Below are 19,373 nucleotides of genomic sequence, written 5' to 3'. Positions count from 1 at the left end.
GGATTAGCTGCGCCCCGCCATTCGGCGTTTTGTTTTGTTCTCAGCCAGAACTCTGGCACCACGGACCTAGTAAAAGATGTTAGATCATAAGAGGACATTGGTATCAAACGAACAGGTAGCAATAGGGTTGCCAAAGCGCAAATTCCAGAGCTGTTGAAAGGCAACCTATCGTAAAGTTTGTTACTATTACACCAAAACCAAATATCACTACGAGCAATGGGAAAAAAGGGGCAGTGACATTGGTCATGGACCCACACCATGGAGCAGGTAGGGCGCAGAGCTTCTCACCGGTACCAGGTAATCTAATGCATGTAAAATTACCCTTAGCTACATCAGACGAAAAAGGGGTTTATACTTTGTCATAGAGGCAACAGGGTAAACCTTATCCCATTCAAAACAATCATGAGTGGGTGAAATGGATGAGTTTAACATTGAAACAACAGCACACTTAAGAACTATATTTGCAGGTATGATTTTCAAATGAGGTCTGGGACCCATGCATGCAATGCAACTGGTGTTACCCATCTTCGAGGCTTGCTCAGCCATAAGAAGCCAGTTGTTGGTTTGACCGCTTATTCCTGTGGAGGCTACAAAATAGCTGTCTACTTCAGTGAGGAGCACACTTGTGATTTTTGCTCCCGCTGACAGGGTGTAATTATTCGCGACGGGACGGTCTGCGATCGACATTGTTTTATTAATGCAAATAGCAATAGGAAAGTGAGGATCGATTCCAGAGGACCAGGCCCACAGTTGATAACCCCAACAAGAAGTTTTAAACAAGGTGGCATTTGGAGGACGAATTTGACCATCAGGGAGTGTAAGAGTCAAAAGGAGGCTTGTGCCCTGATTCTTTAAAGTAGTGGGGTGACCATTATGAAAACCTTTCAAACCTTTCATAGGTAAAATAATAGAAGAAGATGTATTAGGAGCCACAGTAAACATCAATGAGTTATTGTAAGTCCAAGACAAAAGCCATGGTACGCAAGTTGGAACCCGGACGGTTTCTGGAATACAAACAACCTGATCAATAGGGGATTTAGTGTCGCGCTTATGTCTAGCAATTTTTCCCCATGAGCCATATTGATTAGAATTAGCGTTGGTATTTGCCTGAGAGAAGAATGTTCGGGGCTCATGGTACTCTATCCATACAAATAAAATAACCCCCGAAAAAAAATATAATGGTAACACAAACCAGCAAAAGCAACCAAAAGCACATGGTAGACTTTGCGCAGGCTACAGCCCGATTAAAGTACTCACCAAATGACCCTCTAATGCTCATGTTTTTGGATCTCCTCAGAGTCAACACCCTGAGCTTCGGGTTGGTGTCTTGGAAATTGGCTTCTGCTCGCTTTCGTGTAAATCCTGGATCTTGGCACCAGGATCAGGCACTATTACCAGACTTTGCTCACCTTCCGTACTTAGGTTGGGTCTGCAGAGATCACCTTTTTACAATGAGATAAATGAATCCACGTGTTGCGTTCGGCTATTTTCAAAGCATTAGGTGTCGTGAGTAGCACCAAAAAGGGACCTTCCCACTTGGTTGAATGCCAATTCTTCCTCTTGTTACTCTTGATCAAAACCCAGTCTCCCGGTACCACTTTGGGGTCTTCCTGCAGAGAAATGGGTTCATCATCAGTGTTATTGGTTAGATTCTTTTGACGTTCCAACATTTTTCTCGTGTAATCAGCTAACGTGGCTTCCTCGGGGATCTCCCATGTGTTCTTGAACTGAGGAAGCCTGTAAGGTCTTCCAAACATAATTTCATAGGGAGTTAGCCCTGTTGTACTTGTAATATTTATGTACATTTTGACCAGGTCTAAGCACTGAGTCCATGGTCGTTTGGTTTCTTCCATACATTTCTTTAATCTGTTTTTTATAGTCGCGTTGGCTCTCTCAACAAGGCCAGCTGACTGCGGCTTGTATGAACAATGGTTCTTTAGATTTATGTGGAACATTCTCCCAATGTTATGCACTATTTGATTTACAAAATGTGGACCATTGTCGCTGTAAATTGTTTCTGGAATACCGTATCTTGGAATGATGTCTTTGCATAAGGCCTTTGCCACCGTGAGTGCATCAGCATGTTTGGTAGGAAATGTTTCTACCCATTTAGAAAATGCGTCTATTATGACCAAACAATATTCTTTCCCTTCACATTTATGTAATTGGATATAATCCATATGTATTGTCTGAAACGGGTACAATGGAGTCGGGAATTTCCCTCTCTGAGGTGTTAAATTGCCTTGTGGGTTATGTTTAGCACAGATCAAACACGCTCTGCAAAACCGTTGTGAAAAAGCTGCAAAGCCGTATGTTGTATAAATAGCTTCAACTTGTTTCACCATACCCCCCGCCGAGACATGGGTGACCCCATGACTCAAAATAGCAGCCCATTTGAACAAGTTACGAGGCAAGACAGGTTTGCCCAAAGGTCACACAAAAAGACCATCAGTGTTTTTAGTTGCACCCCGCCTTTCCCAAGAGAGTCGTTCCTGGGAGGGGCTCTGAGACTGCATGTCAAGCAACACATCAGGGGAGATGCGCGACATCGAATCATGAGCTGTGAGAGACGAGAGGACATGAAGCAGGCCTTCCGCAGCGGCCTTAGCGGATTTGTCAGCAAAAGCATTACAGAGAGAAACAGGATCAGAGCTCGCAGTGTGAGCAGCACACCTGCAAACCGCCACCTTTAAAGGTAGCTGGACAGCATCCAAAAGTTGAGTTAGTAATGCGGAATGGGTGACGGGCTTCCCTGTAGAAGTTATCATGCCACGGTTGCTCCACTGCTGAGCAAAAACGTGCACTGTAGCAAAAGCATACTGACTATCAGTCCAGATAGTGACGGACTTGTTTGCAAACAATTTGCAGGCCCCAGTCAAAGCAATGAGCTCAGCGGCCTGTGCTGACATATAGGATGGCAGTTTAGCAGCCTCCAAGACTTCGTCGGCAGTAACAATGGCATACCCAGTAAGGGTCACTCCAGATTCATTTTTCTTAGAAGACCCATCAACAAAAACCACGTCACCATCTGGCAGAGGCGTATCTTTCAAGTCAGGCCGAGCCTTTGCAATCTGTTGGGCAGCATCGACACAATCATGGAATTCACCGTCGTCAGGAAGGGGAATGAGAGTGGCAGGATTGAGTGTCGTGCATCTTTCAACGGTCAGGTGCGGCTGAGACAGCAACGTAGCCATGCAAGAAACGTGCAGGCAACAGAAAAGTCATATTAGTCTGTAGCAGAAGGGCCGAGACAGCATGAGGAACTTTCAGTGTTAAAGGATGTAACAACACAACACCAGCACTGCTCTCCACAGCCATGGAGGCTGCCACCACGGCCCTCACGCATGGTGGGAGAGCACATGCAACACTGTCCAGTTTAGAGGAATAAAAAGCAATAGGACGCAATTTCGAGCCATGTGATTGGAGCAAAACAGAGGTCATGTAATGACCTTTGCAGTCAACAGTTTGGACAAATACCTTATCATAGTTTGGTAAGGCTAGAGTGGAGCTGGAGACCAAAGCCTTTTCTCGCGAGGAGTGCATCCAGACTTACAGCAATCCGAATACACTAAAGGTCTGTATACACTCCTCACTGTTTTTATTTAGGAATGCCCTACCCACAATGTGAGACTAGCCCCTCAGGTGGGGGAAGCGTGGGGTTTGTCTCATGACAGAAGAAACGAGATTCTATGTGAAAAAAGAAGTTGCAGACAGGATGCTATGAGAAACAAAAAGAGTGCAAGGACAAAATGCTATGTGAAATAAGAAGTCACAGACAAGACACCATGAGAAAAGAGTGCAAGGACAAAATGCTATGTGAAATAAGAAGTCACAGACATCAACAAAATAGTTTGAGCTATCAACAGCTTTCTTGGATTCCCAGAGATGTAGAAGGTCAGGAAGCTCCAGACAGCATCGTATGACTTGTTGTGGACTGGTGGACGTCTGCAAGGCGAAACAGCAAGCATTCTGTGCAATAATTTTATTAATAAGTACTCATTAGGGAACGCATGATAACATATATATACAATTTATCTAACATGATCCATCCATCACAAATATAAATGTGCAATGTTCTTAAATCATATGTTTAAAAATGTACAAATATACATACAATATAAAAAATAGGGGCTATTTTAATAGAACAAAACTACTAAGTTACAATATACATATATACATATTTTAAGTAGGAGATATCAAATAAACAAAAAAAAAACAAGGAATTACGAACAGTGTCTCAGAAGAGTGGAATTAAGAGTAGACAAAATTGAATTGAGGACTTTTTTTCTTGTAAATCAAGCAAAAACTAACTGAAAAGTCAGTAACTTTGACAGTACAGCAATTAAACCAAACACAACCCGACAGATTCCATTTGTAAGCTATCAAGAGTGAGGGGGGGGGGGACATCCAAATTTTTGACTAACCAATTCCAAGCTTAATCATTCTGTCATTCAGTCTTGCATCCTGTTTGTCATTTATTTCCTTGGACATCATGTCAAAGGTCTCCAGATTAGACATGGGCACCTCCCACTCTCCGCGTCACATTCTAAACGAGAGTTGAGGCTCCTCAGCCCAGGGATTGCCAGAAGGGGCTTCACGATGACCTTCAGAAACTCTGAGAATAAAGAGAAATATAAATAAAATACTCTTTTAAATTACTGCAGCTATGACCTCTTTTTAAATGACTAATGCCTACAAAAAAACTTACTTTTCCTTGTCATGCGCATTTCACACTCACTTCCTAGCTGTTGAAGAATGAATCAAATGTTAGCTGCAAGATTCAAATAAACCATTCTCCAATGATAAACTTTGCCCTGTTTGAAAAAAAAAAAATGGCATTCTGTCTGTGCCTTTGAATGTGGTGCAAATTAATTTGGCTGTTGTACATATCCAATCACGTTATTTTAAAATAGTACTGATAAAATTGCTTGTTCTACAAATTGTTATCAAAATGATGAAAATCTACAGGGTAAACCTCGGTTTGATTTTGTACTTTAACATCCGCCCCGGTTTCCGGAGTGTGAAAGTCAAGGCAATGACATGTCATAAATGCAAGTTCCATATTGAAGATTGCAGTTACGACATACACTTTTTGCATATGCTCGACAGAAGCTAAGCATACATAAGTATATTCGAACCACCAATATCAGATCAATTTCCAAAGATAACACAAGGCAGTTGTGATCACAACAATCAAGAATAAATCAAAAATCAATCTGTACCTTGTGGAGTCCGGTCAGTTTTTAATACAGATGCTCCTCTTTTCTCCAGGCTTGGAGTCTGAAAAAGAGGGAAAGGGAAAAAGAAGATGTCTGATTTGACAATTCACCCATTAACCGCTGTTAATCACATGACACAACACAATTTTAACTTATGAAGTGATTTGCCTTAGAGTTCCAAGCCCTGTTGAGCGCAAAACAAAGTTAAGTGCACATTTGAATGACATCAGAAGATAAAAACCTACCTTTTCACGTGCCACTCCTTGAGCTAAATCTGAAGTCACAAATTACAACATGGGTAAAAAGGGGAAATTACATCTTTGCCATGCCATCAGAAAATCTCAAATTTGTGATCTATACCCTGCGAATACCCCCAAACAACACGCTCACTCCAACTACTCGCAAAATGTGTTTATATGGGTCACTTCATACATTTCAAGCAACATAAAATGCCTTACATTAAAAACGTAAGATGAATAAATTTCAACCACGTTTGAAAAGTAAAGGATGTTAACTTTACCAAACCATCCCCCAGCAAACATACAAACAAACCACTCGCAAAAACATTCTTAAAACATACAGAGCATGCTCTGTTAAAAATTATTACGTACCTAAATGCAGCCCAGTGTATGTGTAGACCTAAAGTAGACGTCTAAATTAGGTCTACATATAGACCTATTATAGACGCCGATCAGGTTACAGAAATAACCACACTTCACACGGATCAATGGTCGTTTAAAACAAAGCAATGCAACCTCTGTTCATTATTTATACAACCTACAGCTGGTTTAGGGTTTAATATTTCATATTAAATGGATTTAAATTTGTCGTCTATTTTAGACATTTTAGACTAATTTAGATGTTTATTTTAGGTCTATAAAATAATCTAAAATAGACGTCTATATCAGGTTACAGAAATAACCAATTCAATTTGTACGGATCAATGTGCTTGTTAAACACAAATCCAAACAACTTCTGTACATTATTTATCCAACTCACAGCTGGTTGAGACTTTAAAATTTCGAAATATGATCATATTTGATGTTTTTAATTTAGACGTCTATTTTAGGTGTATACCGAGAGCAATTTTAGACGTCTAAATTAGGTCTATTCATAGACCAGACGTCTAATAGACGTCTATGGCCGACAGGTTTATAAACCTGTAGACCAAACAAACGCATAGCTATATTACAATGGACATTCACATGCATTTAGTTGTTGCTTAAATAAAGACGACAATTTCACATTGATTATTTCATATCAGTGACGTGCGGTGAGGTTCATGACTGGGGAGGCACTGACGTCATCCCCCACTCCCCCGGTAAAATTTGTCCGACACCTAACCGTTAAAACAAAAAAGGTTGAGGAATGCTGCTCTAGAGTAGCTTATTCATTATTTAATTTGAACTATTATAATTGAAATCCCATATCATCAGTCTTCACATAAAAACACTCAATAAAGCACGTGGAATCAAAAACTTGTTTTCGATCAAGCGTACAACTCCGTTTGAAAAGACATGCTCCGAAGTCCCGTTGTCCGAATCAAACCTTTTAACTCCGGAGTTGGTCTTCCTTTACTGATGACCTCCTGCTTCGACCGAAAATCCATAGTTGAAAATCGTTTCGATATGTAATCCTCCATTGTAAAACGAAATGTAAAAACGAAAAAAAAAAGTAAAAATAAATAAATGGACGACTGCTCCTCAGTTGTTCACTGTAAATTTGAACTGGAGACCACTTATTCTAAAGGTGGGCGCATGAAGCATCCCGGGATCACGAGCACCCCCTGCCATAAGGCTGGAGAACCTTTTTTTCGTTGCCTCCGTAAGGTCTCTTTTCAAAGCCGCTTTATTCACCTAAAGGAATACGACGTTACAGACAGGAAGCACAAAACTTCATAAGCACTTGGAAATAGTAGCTGAACTAGAAACACACAAGTGACAAGGGCTTGGCAAGCAATGCAATCCTTTGGCCAAGAGTCTTACTTAAATAACCTTAATTGCGATTGCTCACGGGTGTGTAGCCCAGGCAGTGCCTTTCCTAAAATTATTAGCGCCCCAGTTTGGAGAACCAGCAGTACTGTACTGATGACAGACATGACAGAACCAGCAGTACTGACTACAGACATGACATTGACATGACATGATATTAATTGCGGAAATGATATCTATTACATGTAGGTTATGGTTCCCTCAGATGACAAAACGTTTATATGTTTGCAAGGGAACTGATATATGGAATTTTATTTCTTATATTATGACCAGGCCTAGTTCTAGTCAGTGTGGTCGTCTAAGCAAGAGTTTGTATGGTGACCCCCTGTATTGCAATTTGCCTACGTTTTAAATGATAAGATCATCCCTCCATCCATCTTCTTCCGCTTATCCGGGGTCGGGTCGCGGGGACAGCAGCTTCAGGAGGGACTCCCAGACTTTCCTCTCCCCAGCCACTTCATCCAGCTCATCCCGGGGATTCCCAAGGCGTTCCCAGGCCAGCTGAGAGACATAGTCTCTCCAGCGCGTCCTGGGTTGTCCCCGGGGTCTCCTAACGGTGGGACATGCCCGGAAAACCTCCCCAGGGAGGCGTCCAGGAGGCATCCTGGTGAGATGCCCGAGCCACCTCATCTGGCTCCTCTCAGCGTGGAGGAGTAGCGACTCTACTCCGAGTCTCTCCCGGATGACCGAGCTTCTCACCCTATCTCTAAGGGAGAGCCCGGACATCCTGCGGAGAAAACTCATTTCGGCCGCTTGTATCCGGGATCTCGTTCTTCCCTTCCATAGGTGAGGGTAGGAGCGTAAATCGACCGGTAAATTGAGAACTTTGCCTTTTGGCTCAGCTCTCTCTTTACCACAACGGACCGGTACAGAGTCCGCATTACTGCCAACGCTGCACCGATCCGCCTGTCGATCTCATGCTCCATCCTCCCCTTACTCGTGAACAAGACCCCAAGATACTTAAACTCCTCCACTTGGGGCAGGAGCTCATCCCCGATCCGGAGAGGGCATTCCACCCTTTTCCGATCGAGGACCATGGACGCGGATTTGGAGGTGCTGACCCTCATCCCGACTGCTTCACACGGCTGCGAACCGCTCCAGTGAGAGCTGGCGATCACGGCCTGAAGAAGCCAACAGCACCACGTCGTCTGCAAGAAGCGGAGACGTGATGCTGAGGTCCCCAAACCGGACCCCCTCAACGCCTTGGCTGCGCCTAGAAATTCTGTCCAGAAAAATTATGAACAGAATCCGTGACAAAGGACAGCCTCACTGGGAACGAATCCGACTTACTGCCGGAAATGCGGACCAAACTCAGGCATCAGTGATACAGGGACCGAACTGCCCTTATCAGTTGGCTCGGCACCCCATACTCCCGAAGCACCCTCCACAGAACCTCCAGAGGGACAGGGTTGAATGCCTTCTCCAAGTCCACAAAACACATGTGGACTGGTTGGGCGAACTCCCATGCACCCTCGAGGATCCTGCCGGGGGTGTAGAGCTGGTCCACTGTTCCACGGCCAGGACGAAATCCACACTGCTCCTCCTGAATCCGAGGTTCGACCTCCCGACGGACCCTCCTCTCCAGCACCCCTGAATAGACCTTACCAGGGAGGCTGAGGAGTGTGATTCCCCTGTAATTGGAACACACCCTCTGTTCCCCCTTCTTAAAGAGGGGAACCACCACCCCAGTCTGCCAATCCAGAGGTACTGTCCCCGATGTCCACGCAATGTAGAGGCGTGTCAGCCATGACAGCCCCACAACATCGAGAACCTTTGAGAACTCCGGGCGGATCTCATCCACCCCTGGGGCCTTGCCATCTAGGAGTTTTTTAACTACCTCAGTGACTTCGACCCCAGAGATTGGAGAGTCCGCCTTGGAGTCCCCAGGCCCTGCTTCCACAATGGAAGGCGTGTATGTGGAATTGAGGAGGTCTTCGAAGTATTCTCCCCACCAACTCACGACGTCCGGAGTCGAGGTCATCAGCACGCCATCCCCACTGTAAAGTGTTGACGTTGCACTGCTTCCCCCTCCTGAGACGCCGGATGGTGGACCAGAATTTCCTAGAAGCTGTCCGGAAGTCATTCTCCATGGCCTCGCCAAACTCCTCTCACGCCCGGGTTTTTGCCTCAGCAACCGCTGAAGCCGCCTTCTGCTTGGCCATCCGGTACCTCTCAGCTCCCTCCGGAGTCCCGCAGGCCAAAACGTCCCGATAGGACTCCTTCTTCAGTTTGACGGCATCCCTTACCGCCGGTGTCCACCAGCGGGTTCGGGGATTGCCGCCACGACAGGCACCAACGACCTTACGGCCACAGCTCCAGTCGGCCGCCTCAACAATGGAGGCCACTCGGACTCAATGTCTCCCGCCTCCCCCAGGACGTGGGATAAGCTCTGCCGGAGGTGGGAGTTGAAGCTCTTCCTGACAGGGGATTCTGCCAGACGTTCCCAGCAGACCCTCACAGAGCGTTTGGGTCTGCCAGGTCGGACCGGCATCTTCCCTCACCATCGGAGCACACCCATCACCAGGTGATGATCAGTTGACAGCTCCGCCCCTCTCTTCGCCTGAGTGTCCAAAACATGCAGCCGCAAATCCAATAACACGACTCCAAAGTCGATCATCAAACTGCGGCCTAGGGTGTCCTGGTGCCAAGTGCACACATGGACACCCTAATGTTTGAACATGGTGTTCATTATAGAAAATCCGTGTCGAGCACAGAAGTCCAATAATAGAACACCGCTCGGGCTCATATCGGGGGGGGGGGGGGGGGGGGGCGTTCCTCCCAATCACGCCCTTCCAGATCTCGCTGTCATTGCCCACGTGAGCATTGAAGTCACCCAGTAGAACGATAGAGTCCCCAGAAGGAGCGCTCTCCAGCACTTCCTCCAGGGACTCCAAAAAGGGTGGGTACTCTGAGCTGCCATGACACAAACAACAGTCAGGACCCGTACCCCCACCCAAAGGCGGAGGGAGGCTACCCTCGCGTTCACGGGGGTGAACCCCAATGTGCAGGCGCCCAGCCAGGGGGCAATAAGTATACCCACACCTGCTTGACGCCTCTCTCCGTGGGCAACTCCAGAGTGGAAGAGAGTCCAGCCCCTCTCGAGAGGGCTTGTACCGGAACCCAAACTGTGCGTGGAGGCAAGTCTGACTATATCTAGTCGGAACTTTTCTGCCTCGCACACCAGCTCGGGCTCCTTTCCAGCCAGAGAGGTGACATTCCATGTCCCAAGAGCCAGCTTCTGCAGCCGGGGATCAGACCGCCAAGGTCCCTGCCTTTGGCCGCTGCCCAGCACCCGACCCCTTTGGCCCCTCCCACAGGTAGTGAGCCCATGGGAAAGGGGACCCACGTTTCCTTTTCGGGCTGTGCCCGGCCGTGCCCCGTGGGTGAAGGCCCTGCCATCAGACGCTTGCCTTCGAGCCCCGCCTCCAGGCCTGGCTCCAGAGGGTGGCCCCGGTGACCCGCGTCCGGGCGAGGGAAAACTACATCCAATTTTCTTAATCGCCATAAGGGGTTTTGTGAGCCGTGCTTTGTCTGGCCCCTCACCTAGGACCCGTTTGCCATGGGTGACCCTACCAGGGGCATGAAGCCCCCGACAACATGGCTCCTAGGATGATAGGGGCACGCAAACCCCTCCACCACGATAAGGTGACGACTCACGGAGATAAGATCAGACAAGTAAAATATAAACTGGAACATTTTCTTCATTTCATAATTGTATCATTACTGCCAAAAATCATGCCAGTTACTTGCTATTGTGGTGTATTTCCATATACCACTATGATTATATCTCTGCATGCCATGTAACAATCAGTAAATAAAACTCTATATGAAATATGAATCAGGTTGCATAAGGCCAATATGTCTACGTGGCTCATGAAGTAGGTTGCACAAGACTAAAGTTCAAGCAGGATGAGCGATCACGTGCCTCCTAAAAAGGGAAAGTGAATTGCGTGCCTTCTAAAAAGGAAAGTGGAGTACGTGCTTCCAAAAGAGGAATGTGGACATCTGGACGAGATCAAGAATGAGCAAGGATATGTATTTGCTGAAGACCTTCTTTAATGCCATCATCCAGTCTGTCCTCTGCACCTCCATCACGCTCTGGTTTGGATTGGCCACCAAACAAAACAAGCACAGATTGCAACAGACAATCAGGACTGCAGAAAAGATAATTGGAATCAACCTCCCATCTATCCAGGACTTGTACCTGTCCAGGACCAGGAAACGTGCAAGTAACATCTCTACAGACCCTTCTCACCCAGGTTGCAGTCTGTTCGACCTACTCCCCTCCGGACGGCATTACAGAGCTCTGTACGCCAAAACCAGCAGACACAGAGACAGCTTCCTCCCCCAGGCTGTCGTTCTGATGAACTCACACCACTCTTAGAGTCTCAGAGACATTGCCGTGTCATGTAACATGGGGGATTGGGAGGACAGATGGTGCAAAAAGTGAATATGGATTGCTCCCAGGAATAAATTGGCAGGGCTGAAATTCCAAATTTTAGCGGCAGTTGGTGCAAAATTTGAATTGAGAATTATTGAATAAATTGGCATTGCTGAAATTCCAAATTTGTCCAAGAGATGGCGCCAAACCGATACATGAGACCGAAGATGGCCAAGACAAGCTGAACTAGCAAAAGAGATAAACAGGAACACGGGATCGGTTGTGGGTCACGCACGGAAGCACAAATGTATTTTTTATTTTAATTTCTTTGCTTGGCTAGAATATATTCTGCAACATCTTAAGCAATATTATCACTCAATTGGATCAAGGTGCCCACCACTATGAAAATGGTGGTGTGTTAAAAATAATGTTTGGAAAGAATGATACAATTGACGTTTTTATTTTTCATTTTAATTTCTTTGCTTGGCTAAAATATATTCTGTAACAGCTTATGCAATATTATCACTCAATTGGATCAAGGTGCCCACCACTATGAAAATGGTGGTGTGTTAAAAAACTGTTTGGAAAGAATGATACAAATTTTGTTTTTATTTTTAATTTTAATTTCTTTGCTTGGCTAAAATATATCCTGTAACAGCTTAAGCAATATTATCACTCAATTGGATCAAAGTGCCTGCTACTATGAAAATGGTGGTGTGTTAAACGATGATAAAAAGAAATAGATCAAAGGTTTGGATATTTTATTTTATGGTTGATTGAAGTGTTACTTTGAAGTGTTATTTTTATATAAGGGAAGTGAAGAAAAGAGGAAGTGGGGGGGCGGCTTACCAAGGTGTTAGCTGTACATTTGGTGGAAGATAATGCGTGGGACAGATGAAGGGCGGAAACAGCTGCCGGAAAGCAACAGTTGTATAAGCGTGGGAAACTGGGCAATCTTATCCTATGGGAGGCATAGGTGCCAGTAGAGGGGAGGCAGAGAAGTCTATTAAAAGACCGGCAGGGGCAGCTACAGGGCTCTCTCCCCCAAAGAGCGTTCATACGTAAAGAAGCCCGAACGAGTATCAAGATTTTTTCAGAGTCCCCGGGATCTTTGTGTGAGACGCAAGATCGTTTGCTTCGATTAACTTGGATTTACTCAAAAGAATTGGACTGGACAACATTGCATGAGGAACTAGGTGAGAGGAACGACTTTTCTGTATTTACGCGAGGGGGGAACAGTCATCGGGCAGTCGGTCCTCTCGAGGCCAACCTTTTTCCCCAATTTTGGATTTTAGAAAAATGATCGAACTGATCACTCGACTTTATTTCCACCAAAAAATAGCACCCAAATGGTACCTACCTTTTCCTTCTTTCCTGATCTATGTTTTGCAATTAAAGTACTCCGGATTGAATGATTTTATTTGCACGGGTATTAGTGAGTGAAGTTGTTCAGTTTTTGGAGGAATTAAGATTTGTAATTCTATTTCATGTTTCTTCAATAAATGTGTCTTATATACTCATTTAATTCGCTGTGCGCCAATTTGTATGATGTGTGCAATCGATTGTTTGGGGTTGGTTTGACAATTTAATTTAAGGACGGGTGATTATTATGGTATAAAATCGTACCATAATGAGTAAAAATAACGAAGGTGTTTAAAACAGATTATTTGGATTAGTGTAGAATTAAAAGCAATTTAATTGTCCGTTGGGCGCGGGCCCGTTCCTAATTTTGTCGGGCCGCGTCAAAAGTTAAATTGGACAATTTTGGGGATTAAATTGCCTTCACAATTATTCGAGGGATGAGTGAATCTCGTTAAATATTTAATCCGTTCAAATATTTACTTCATCTGAGTAAAATAACGACGGTGTTTAAATTACTTTATTTGGATTAGCGTAGAGTTAAAATTAGTAATTGTCCGGGGGGCGCGGGCCCGTTCCTATTTTTGTCGGGCCGCGTCAAAAGCTAAATTGCACAAATTTGAGGGATTAAATTGCCTTCAAAATTAATTGCAGGATAAATATAACTCAAGTAGAACATTTTGATTCGTTTCAAGAGAAATATTATTCCTTTTAAACAATCGAGTTGGTTGAACCATTCCAACGGTTAAGTGTTTATATATATAAAATGTTAGAAATAATGATTTAAATGCATTAACTTACTTCTCAAATACTATTATTGTCATACTTCCATTAATTCGATTCTTCTTCGAAATAAAGACAAGTAGGCTCGCTACTTGAGCGACAAAGTAGAACAGACCCATATCAATAGTTACTTCGGCAAAACTAGTGCAAGGGTGCGCTAGACCAACGAATCCCTGAGGTCTTAACAAAGACATCTAAAAATATCCGTAACATAACAAAAGCATCAAACTACCAAACGGGGCCATCATTATGGCGCGGTCATTTCGAAGACTTGCCTCTAATTGAGTTACTCGGCACGCGCTTCGGGTGACTTGAGAGGGATTGGCGTCATAAAGAAATTAGATTGATTCTGGTAGAATTAATTTAACTCGGGTGGTTAGATACAGACGAGTCCCTTCACCCCGGCTTATCGAACTCGTTACCGGGGAGCCGGTGGCACTTTGATAAAAAGTGTGCGTTTGACACGTGCAATAACATCTTGCTCTCGACGCTGTATTTTGAATTGTCTGTGTTATGTGTCCACTCTGCATCGATTGCAATCTGGTCATCCTAGAAGAGGGATCCTCCCATCTGTGGTCTCTTTTCAAGGTTTCTCATTTCCCCTAGTAGGAGTTTTGAGTTTTTCCTTGCCCTCCTGGGAGTTTAAGGTCAGGGGATGTTTGAGAATATTTGTCAATTTTTGCACATGTCCTGAGTGTTGTTAGTCACCTAAATGTTGAACAGAGGCTGAGATGTACTGTTAGGTTGCGGATTCTCGTTATTGATCTGACTCCAAATTGCGATCAACACTTAACACATGAGTTGCTTTAACCTAAACCACACACTGGTGCACGTAACAATTTTGCGAGTTCGTTCTGTCAAAGAGAAGACCAGTAGATCAATCAGACCGAATTTACCAATTGTTTATTCCTGACAAAGCAAGCTAATACAGGCGCCTGGGTCCCGGGTCCCTCACACTAAAACTCGTGTGTTCTTGTGACCATCAAGAGACGACACATTCTTCCGGGTTGCCCAGTTATAAAGGAACACAATATGAATATTTAAACATGTAAAACATTGTGTGATGATTGGTCAATGGCCGTCTCTTCCCCACGGGATGTCGTTGCTGAGTGCAGCTGTTCTGGTGGTTGGGTCTTTCTCGCGAAGCTCGACCACAAGGACAGGGGTGTTATTCTCGTTTCTCACCTATCTCGAGATGTTCTCGCCAGCTGCGGGTCTGTCCCGGTCTCGCTTGACCAATGATACATCCTGTTTGCACAACACTTAGAAGAAAACAACTTCGTGCAGTTGCCTACACATTTCCTTTAACACTCATCACTTTTCCAGAAGCACTCATGTCATCAGTATTTATATACCCACTCTGGGGTATGAATGCTGCTGGAAAATCTAATTTCTCCCGGGGATTAATAAAGTATCTGTCTGCCTGCCTGCCTGCCCACCGTCGCTAACTTCTTCTTCTGCTGCTTTTCCTTTTGGCTTTTACCCACAGGGGTCACCACAGCCTTGCCCCCACCCTTATCCACATAAGATCCCACCCAGCACCCCACCACTCACTGTAGAGAAGCAGGGGGTGAGGGGTGTGCTCCAGGCAGTAAACCCCAGGAAGGCTCCCGGTCCAGACGGAGTACCTGGCAAAGTGCTCGGAGCCTGCACCCACCAGCTGTCCTAGGTATTCTGCAGGATCTTCAACCTCTCGCTGACCCAAGCAGTCATCCCCATCTCTGAAGTCAGCCACAATAATCCCCATACCGAAAAAGTCACCCCCAACCAGCCTCAACGACTACCGCCCTGTTGCCCTCACCCTGGTAATAATGAAGTATTTTGAGACACTGGTTCTCCAGCACATCAAGGACTCCCCCCCACACACACTCGACTCCCACCAGTTCGCATACCGGGTGAACAGATCCACGGAGGACGCCATCACCATAGCTCTGCATGCTGTGTTGAGTCACCTGGAACAGCAGCAGAGCTATGCGAGAATGCTCTTTGTGGACTGCAGCTTGGCTTTCGACACAATCATCCCGGACATTCTAGTCACAAAGCTGGACACTCTGCCAGTGAGTTATGAATAAACAGAGTTCGGTTTATATTATATTATATTACCCTCCGTCTGGTCATTCAACAGTAATGTTTTTTTTTTGTTATTTTGGTACATTAGTTGGTCTCCCTGCTGAGTCCCTAATGGTGACAATAGTTGATTTCTCTTTCTGATTTCTTCTAATTTGATTTGCCAGATATTTAGCAGATTTGTTGCCATGATGAAAGGTCTCCTGCCTGAAAAGGGAATAAAAAGCCTTCTTTGGTCTTCTTGTAGCTGGTAATTGACAATAATAAACGTTGTACATGCATCATAGTCACTCTCCTGCAAACAATAACATCTAAAGGCAAACATAAGATCAGGCCAACCGGAAGTATACAGTTCACAAGGTCCACCATTACATATAAAAAAGAAACCTGATTAAACCGCTTAGAGACAATAATAATAGCAGTTACATTCCCACCAAATCACAAAATCCCTTTTTTTTAATCTCAGTTACATATTGCAAAAAAAATTTAAAAAATCACAGTAACGACAACAACAAACATCCATTAATGTACTCTAACAAAATTGGGCACTTTCATCTACCTTATGTGTGTAACGTGGGTCCCCCTTCTCATGGGCTCAGCCCTCGGCAAGGCACCTGCACATTGCGGTTCACCGCGGTCAATGAAATTATTTCGCCTCCGGGTGGGGGGACAGGTCCTGACTGTTGTTTGTATCTAGGCACCAAACACGGGACTTCAATGGGCAATGACAGTAAGACCTGGAAGGGCGTGATTGGGAGGATCAGAACCCGAGTGGTGTTCTATTACTGGACTTCTGTGCTCGACATGGATCATCCATAATGAACATTATGGTCAAACATAAGTGTTGCGGCGACCTGGGAGGTGCGCACCTGTCTGTGGGTGCATATGACGACAAGGGGTCTGTTAGAGATTTGCTCACTCAAACAATATTTTGCAAGAACCACACGGGAGACAAGTAAGTCCTTTTTGACACCTGCAGGTGGAGAGTCCATTCGTCGCTGTGCGTGCAGCGATGTTCGAATAGATCTCTGGACTCTCCTTCCTGCAAGCGGATATTTATTAAGAGAAACAGAGTGGGGGTTGAGAGTTGACAGGTTTGGTGAACCCCCGGCCTCTGGTAAGATCAGAGCAGGGGGTGTTTTACGATGTTGTGGGAAACAGAACAACTTTGATTGCTTCCTCTGCAGCTGGTCAATCAAGCAGAGAATGCAACCACATTATTTTACTGCGTTGTGAGAGCAAGACAAGATTGGTTAATCATTATAGTCTACATTCCAACATAATCCTATGATAAAGATAACCTGGAAAACCCTAACAGGGTCACTGCAGGTGTACGACGTGAACGCGCAGCACGCAGTGGAGCTCCTCAGAGCACCTCAACAGCTGAGCCCAATCTATCTTGATTGAGAGCACGCATACACCAGGGTTCATAAGCAGTAAACAGCACAATCCTCTTGTCCAGTGAGCAGCAGCAGCAAACGACACAGTCCTTTCGATCAGCGAGCAACACAGCAGTAGCAGCGAACCGCACTGAGCTCCACGGAGAAAGGAAAAAACTCATGGGAAGAGGAGACCAAAGGGACTACCGGTGAGCTCACAGTTCTCATCTGGACTCATTTAGTTAACCATTTAGAGCACTGATTGCATTTCAGTTGGTCTGGAGAATGTGTTGTCTTTATGACAAGCATTAAGTTGTATATTGACTTTTGTTTGAAAGGATAACTTTATGTTCAAGACCTTTCTTTCTTTCTTTCTTTCTTTCTTTCTTTCTTTCTTTCTGAAAGAACTGAAAGAACTGAACTTTATCTACATTGTTTATTGGTCTATGTGTTAAAGAACACTAAGCTGCATTGTTTTATTTGGAGGAAAATTGTACCTTTTGTTTAACTCATCCATTTTTTGTATGTGTTTTAAACGTTTTTCACCTTGATTGTTTGGCTCAATAAAACCCGAACAAAGAGTGAAATCCCAGCCTGGTCAAGTCCTTCCTTTTCAAGTGTGGAAACCCATGACGTTAAAATACACTTGCCATGGTGTCCATGTTTGCACTTGGCACCAGGACACCGTAGGCCGCAGTTCGATGATACTTTGTAGTTGTGTCATCGGAATTGCGGCCGCATGTTTTAGAAATTCGGGTAAAGAGACTGTCAACTGTTGACTGGTGGTGGCTATAACAGTCAGATGGCCAAGCGGAATGCAGGTTCGACAACTGCTGAAGCAAAAACCCGGGTGTGGGAGGAGTTCGGCAAGGCTATGGACAATGACATCCGGATGGCTTTGAGGAAATTCTGGTCCATCATCGTCTCTGGAGGGGAAAGCAGTGCTGCGTTAACCGTCATTTGAATACTTGTTTCATGCTTAAACATTCATAAAAATGTTGAAATATATCTGTGTTAAACACTGTGACTGCCGTAAAATGACAGCACATACTGTGTCATTGAAGGGCACAAGATTGCTATCGTTTGGAGAAAGGATTAACATGATCTTATCAAGAGAGAATTGACAAAGACAACAGAAGAAAGAGGATGAGGATGAAAGACACATACCTGATTGTCAGATATTATTATTCATGAAGTTATATTCGTTATGTAAAATCTGATTAGATTTAGATTAGTCTTATATGTATTAATTTATCAGAAAATGTGACTGCAGTTTTAATGAAAATATTATGTCAGAGTCCTACAAACTTCCAATGTATCGTTGTGAAGGACACTGATATCAGATGATCAACAGTGATAATTTTTAAACACAGAGCATGTGACCTGGTGAGAGATGAACTCATTTATGGACCAACAGAGAAAAATAGGAGATAGCCTCTGAGTATTAGGGGAACAAAGGTGATGCTCTGTGGCACTAAGGTATGATACACTGCAACTTGATAGCTGCTTTTTCTTTTCCAAAATATTTAATAAAACCAGCGACCAAGATTGTTTGAGATTTAAACCAATTCATTTCCTGAAATGTTTTCCAACCTTTTTTCATCCATGGCACACTTTCTCATTGAAAAATATTTCGAGGCACACCACTAACAAAAATTTGTTAAGTGATACACCAGATTCTTCATTAAAATTATTTATGCTATGACGAAAGACGTTGTGAAAGTTCTATATAAATAAAGTTTTACTCCTATGTATACATCTATATATTTAGAAAGGAAAATTGAATAATTGAATAAAAAACTAAATACATGTTCATAGTATCATATTTTCTGCACCATAAGGCACTTCGGGTTAAAAAGCTCAGATTCAATTGCGGGGGCTTTTCTATATTTAAGCCAAACACAAGACTCACCATGATTTATGGGAAACAAACAAACAAACAAACAAACAAACAAACGAAAAACATCACGGAAGCAAGACATTGAGTTTGGTTGTATGATTTCAGTTGTACTTTGTTCTATTATTTAACCATGTACTGTACGCACATTATTGTTGGTCGATATTCATACACAAATCCATCCATCTAACCCTAACCCTAAGTCCTCATCTTCTGTATCCGAATTAAACAGTTGGTCAAGTTCGTCATTGAACACAAGTTCGCTCTCGTTATTGTCTCGTCATCACGTTGCTCTTT

General features: G+C 44.1%; 1 protein-coding gene across 4 annotated transcripts in view; it reads right to left on the bottom strand.

The window, feature by feature from the left end:
- Nucleotides 1–3,967: 3,967 nt before the first annotated feature.
- LOC148404738 (uncharacterized) overlaps nucleotides 3,968–19,373 on the bottom strand; it is a 41,165-nt gene continuing 25,759 nt past the window's right edge. For 3 of the 4 annotated variants that reach the window (XR_015861430.1, XM_088390617.1, XM_088390627.1), the window contains 3 exons: nucleotides 5,223–5,280; nucleotides 4,709–4,745; nucleotides 3,968–4,615 (listed from right to left, as the gene is read on the bottom strand). Coding sequence is in view for 2 of the 4 variants with exons in the window: in XM_088390617.1 (XP_088246743.1) it covers nucleotides 4,735–4,745; nucleotides 5,223–5,280 (69 nt within the window). In the remaining 2 variants the exon portion in view is untranslated. Of the gene's footprint in view, nucleotides 4,616–4,708; nucleotides 4,746–5,222; nucleotides 5,281–16,359; nucleotides 18,106–19,373 lie in introns of all 4 variants that reach the window. The other variant, XR_015861433.1, reaches the window with a different exon arrangement.

Source organism: Syngnathus floridae, chromosome 1 (genome assembly GCF_059516105.1).
Source record: "Syngnathus floridae isolate MCC-2025c chromosome 1, RoL_Sflo_1.0, whole genome shotgun sequence".
Classification (NCBI taxonomy): Eukaryota; Metazoa; Chordata; class Actinopteri; order Syngnathiformes; family Syngnathidae; genus Syngnathus; species Syngnathus floridae.
Note: the sequence above shows the minus strand (reverse complement) of the source record. Positions and strands in the feature narration are given on the sequence as shown.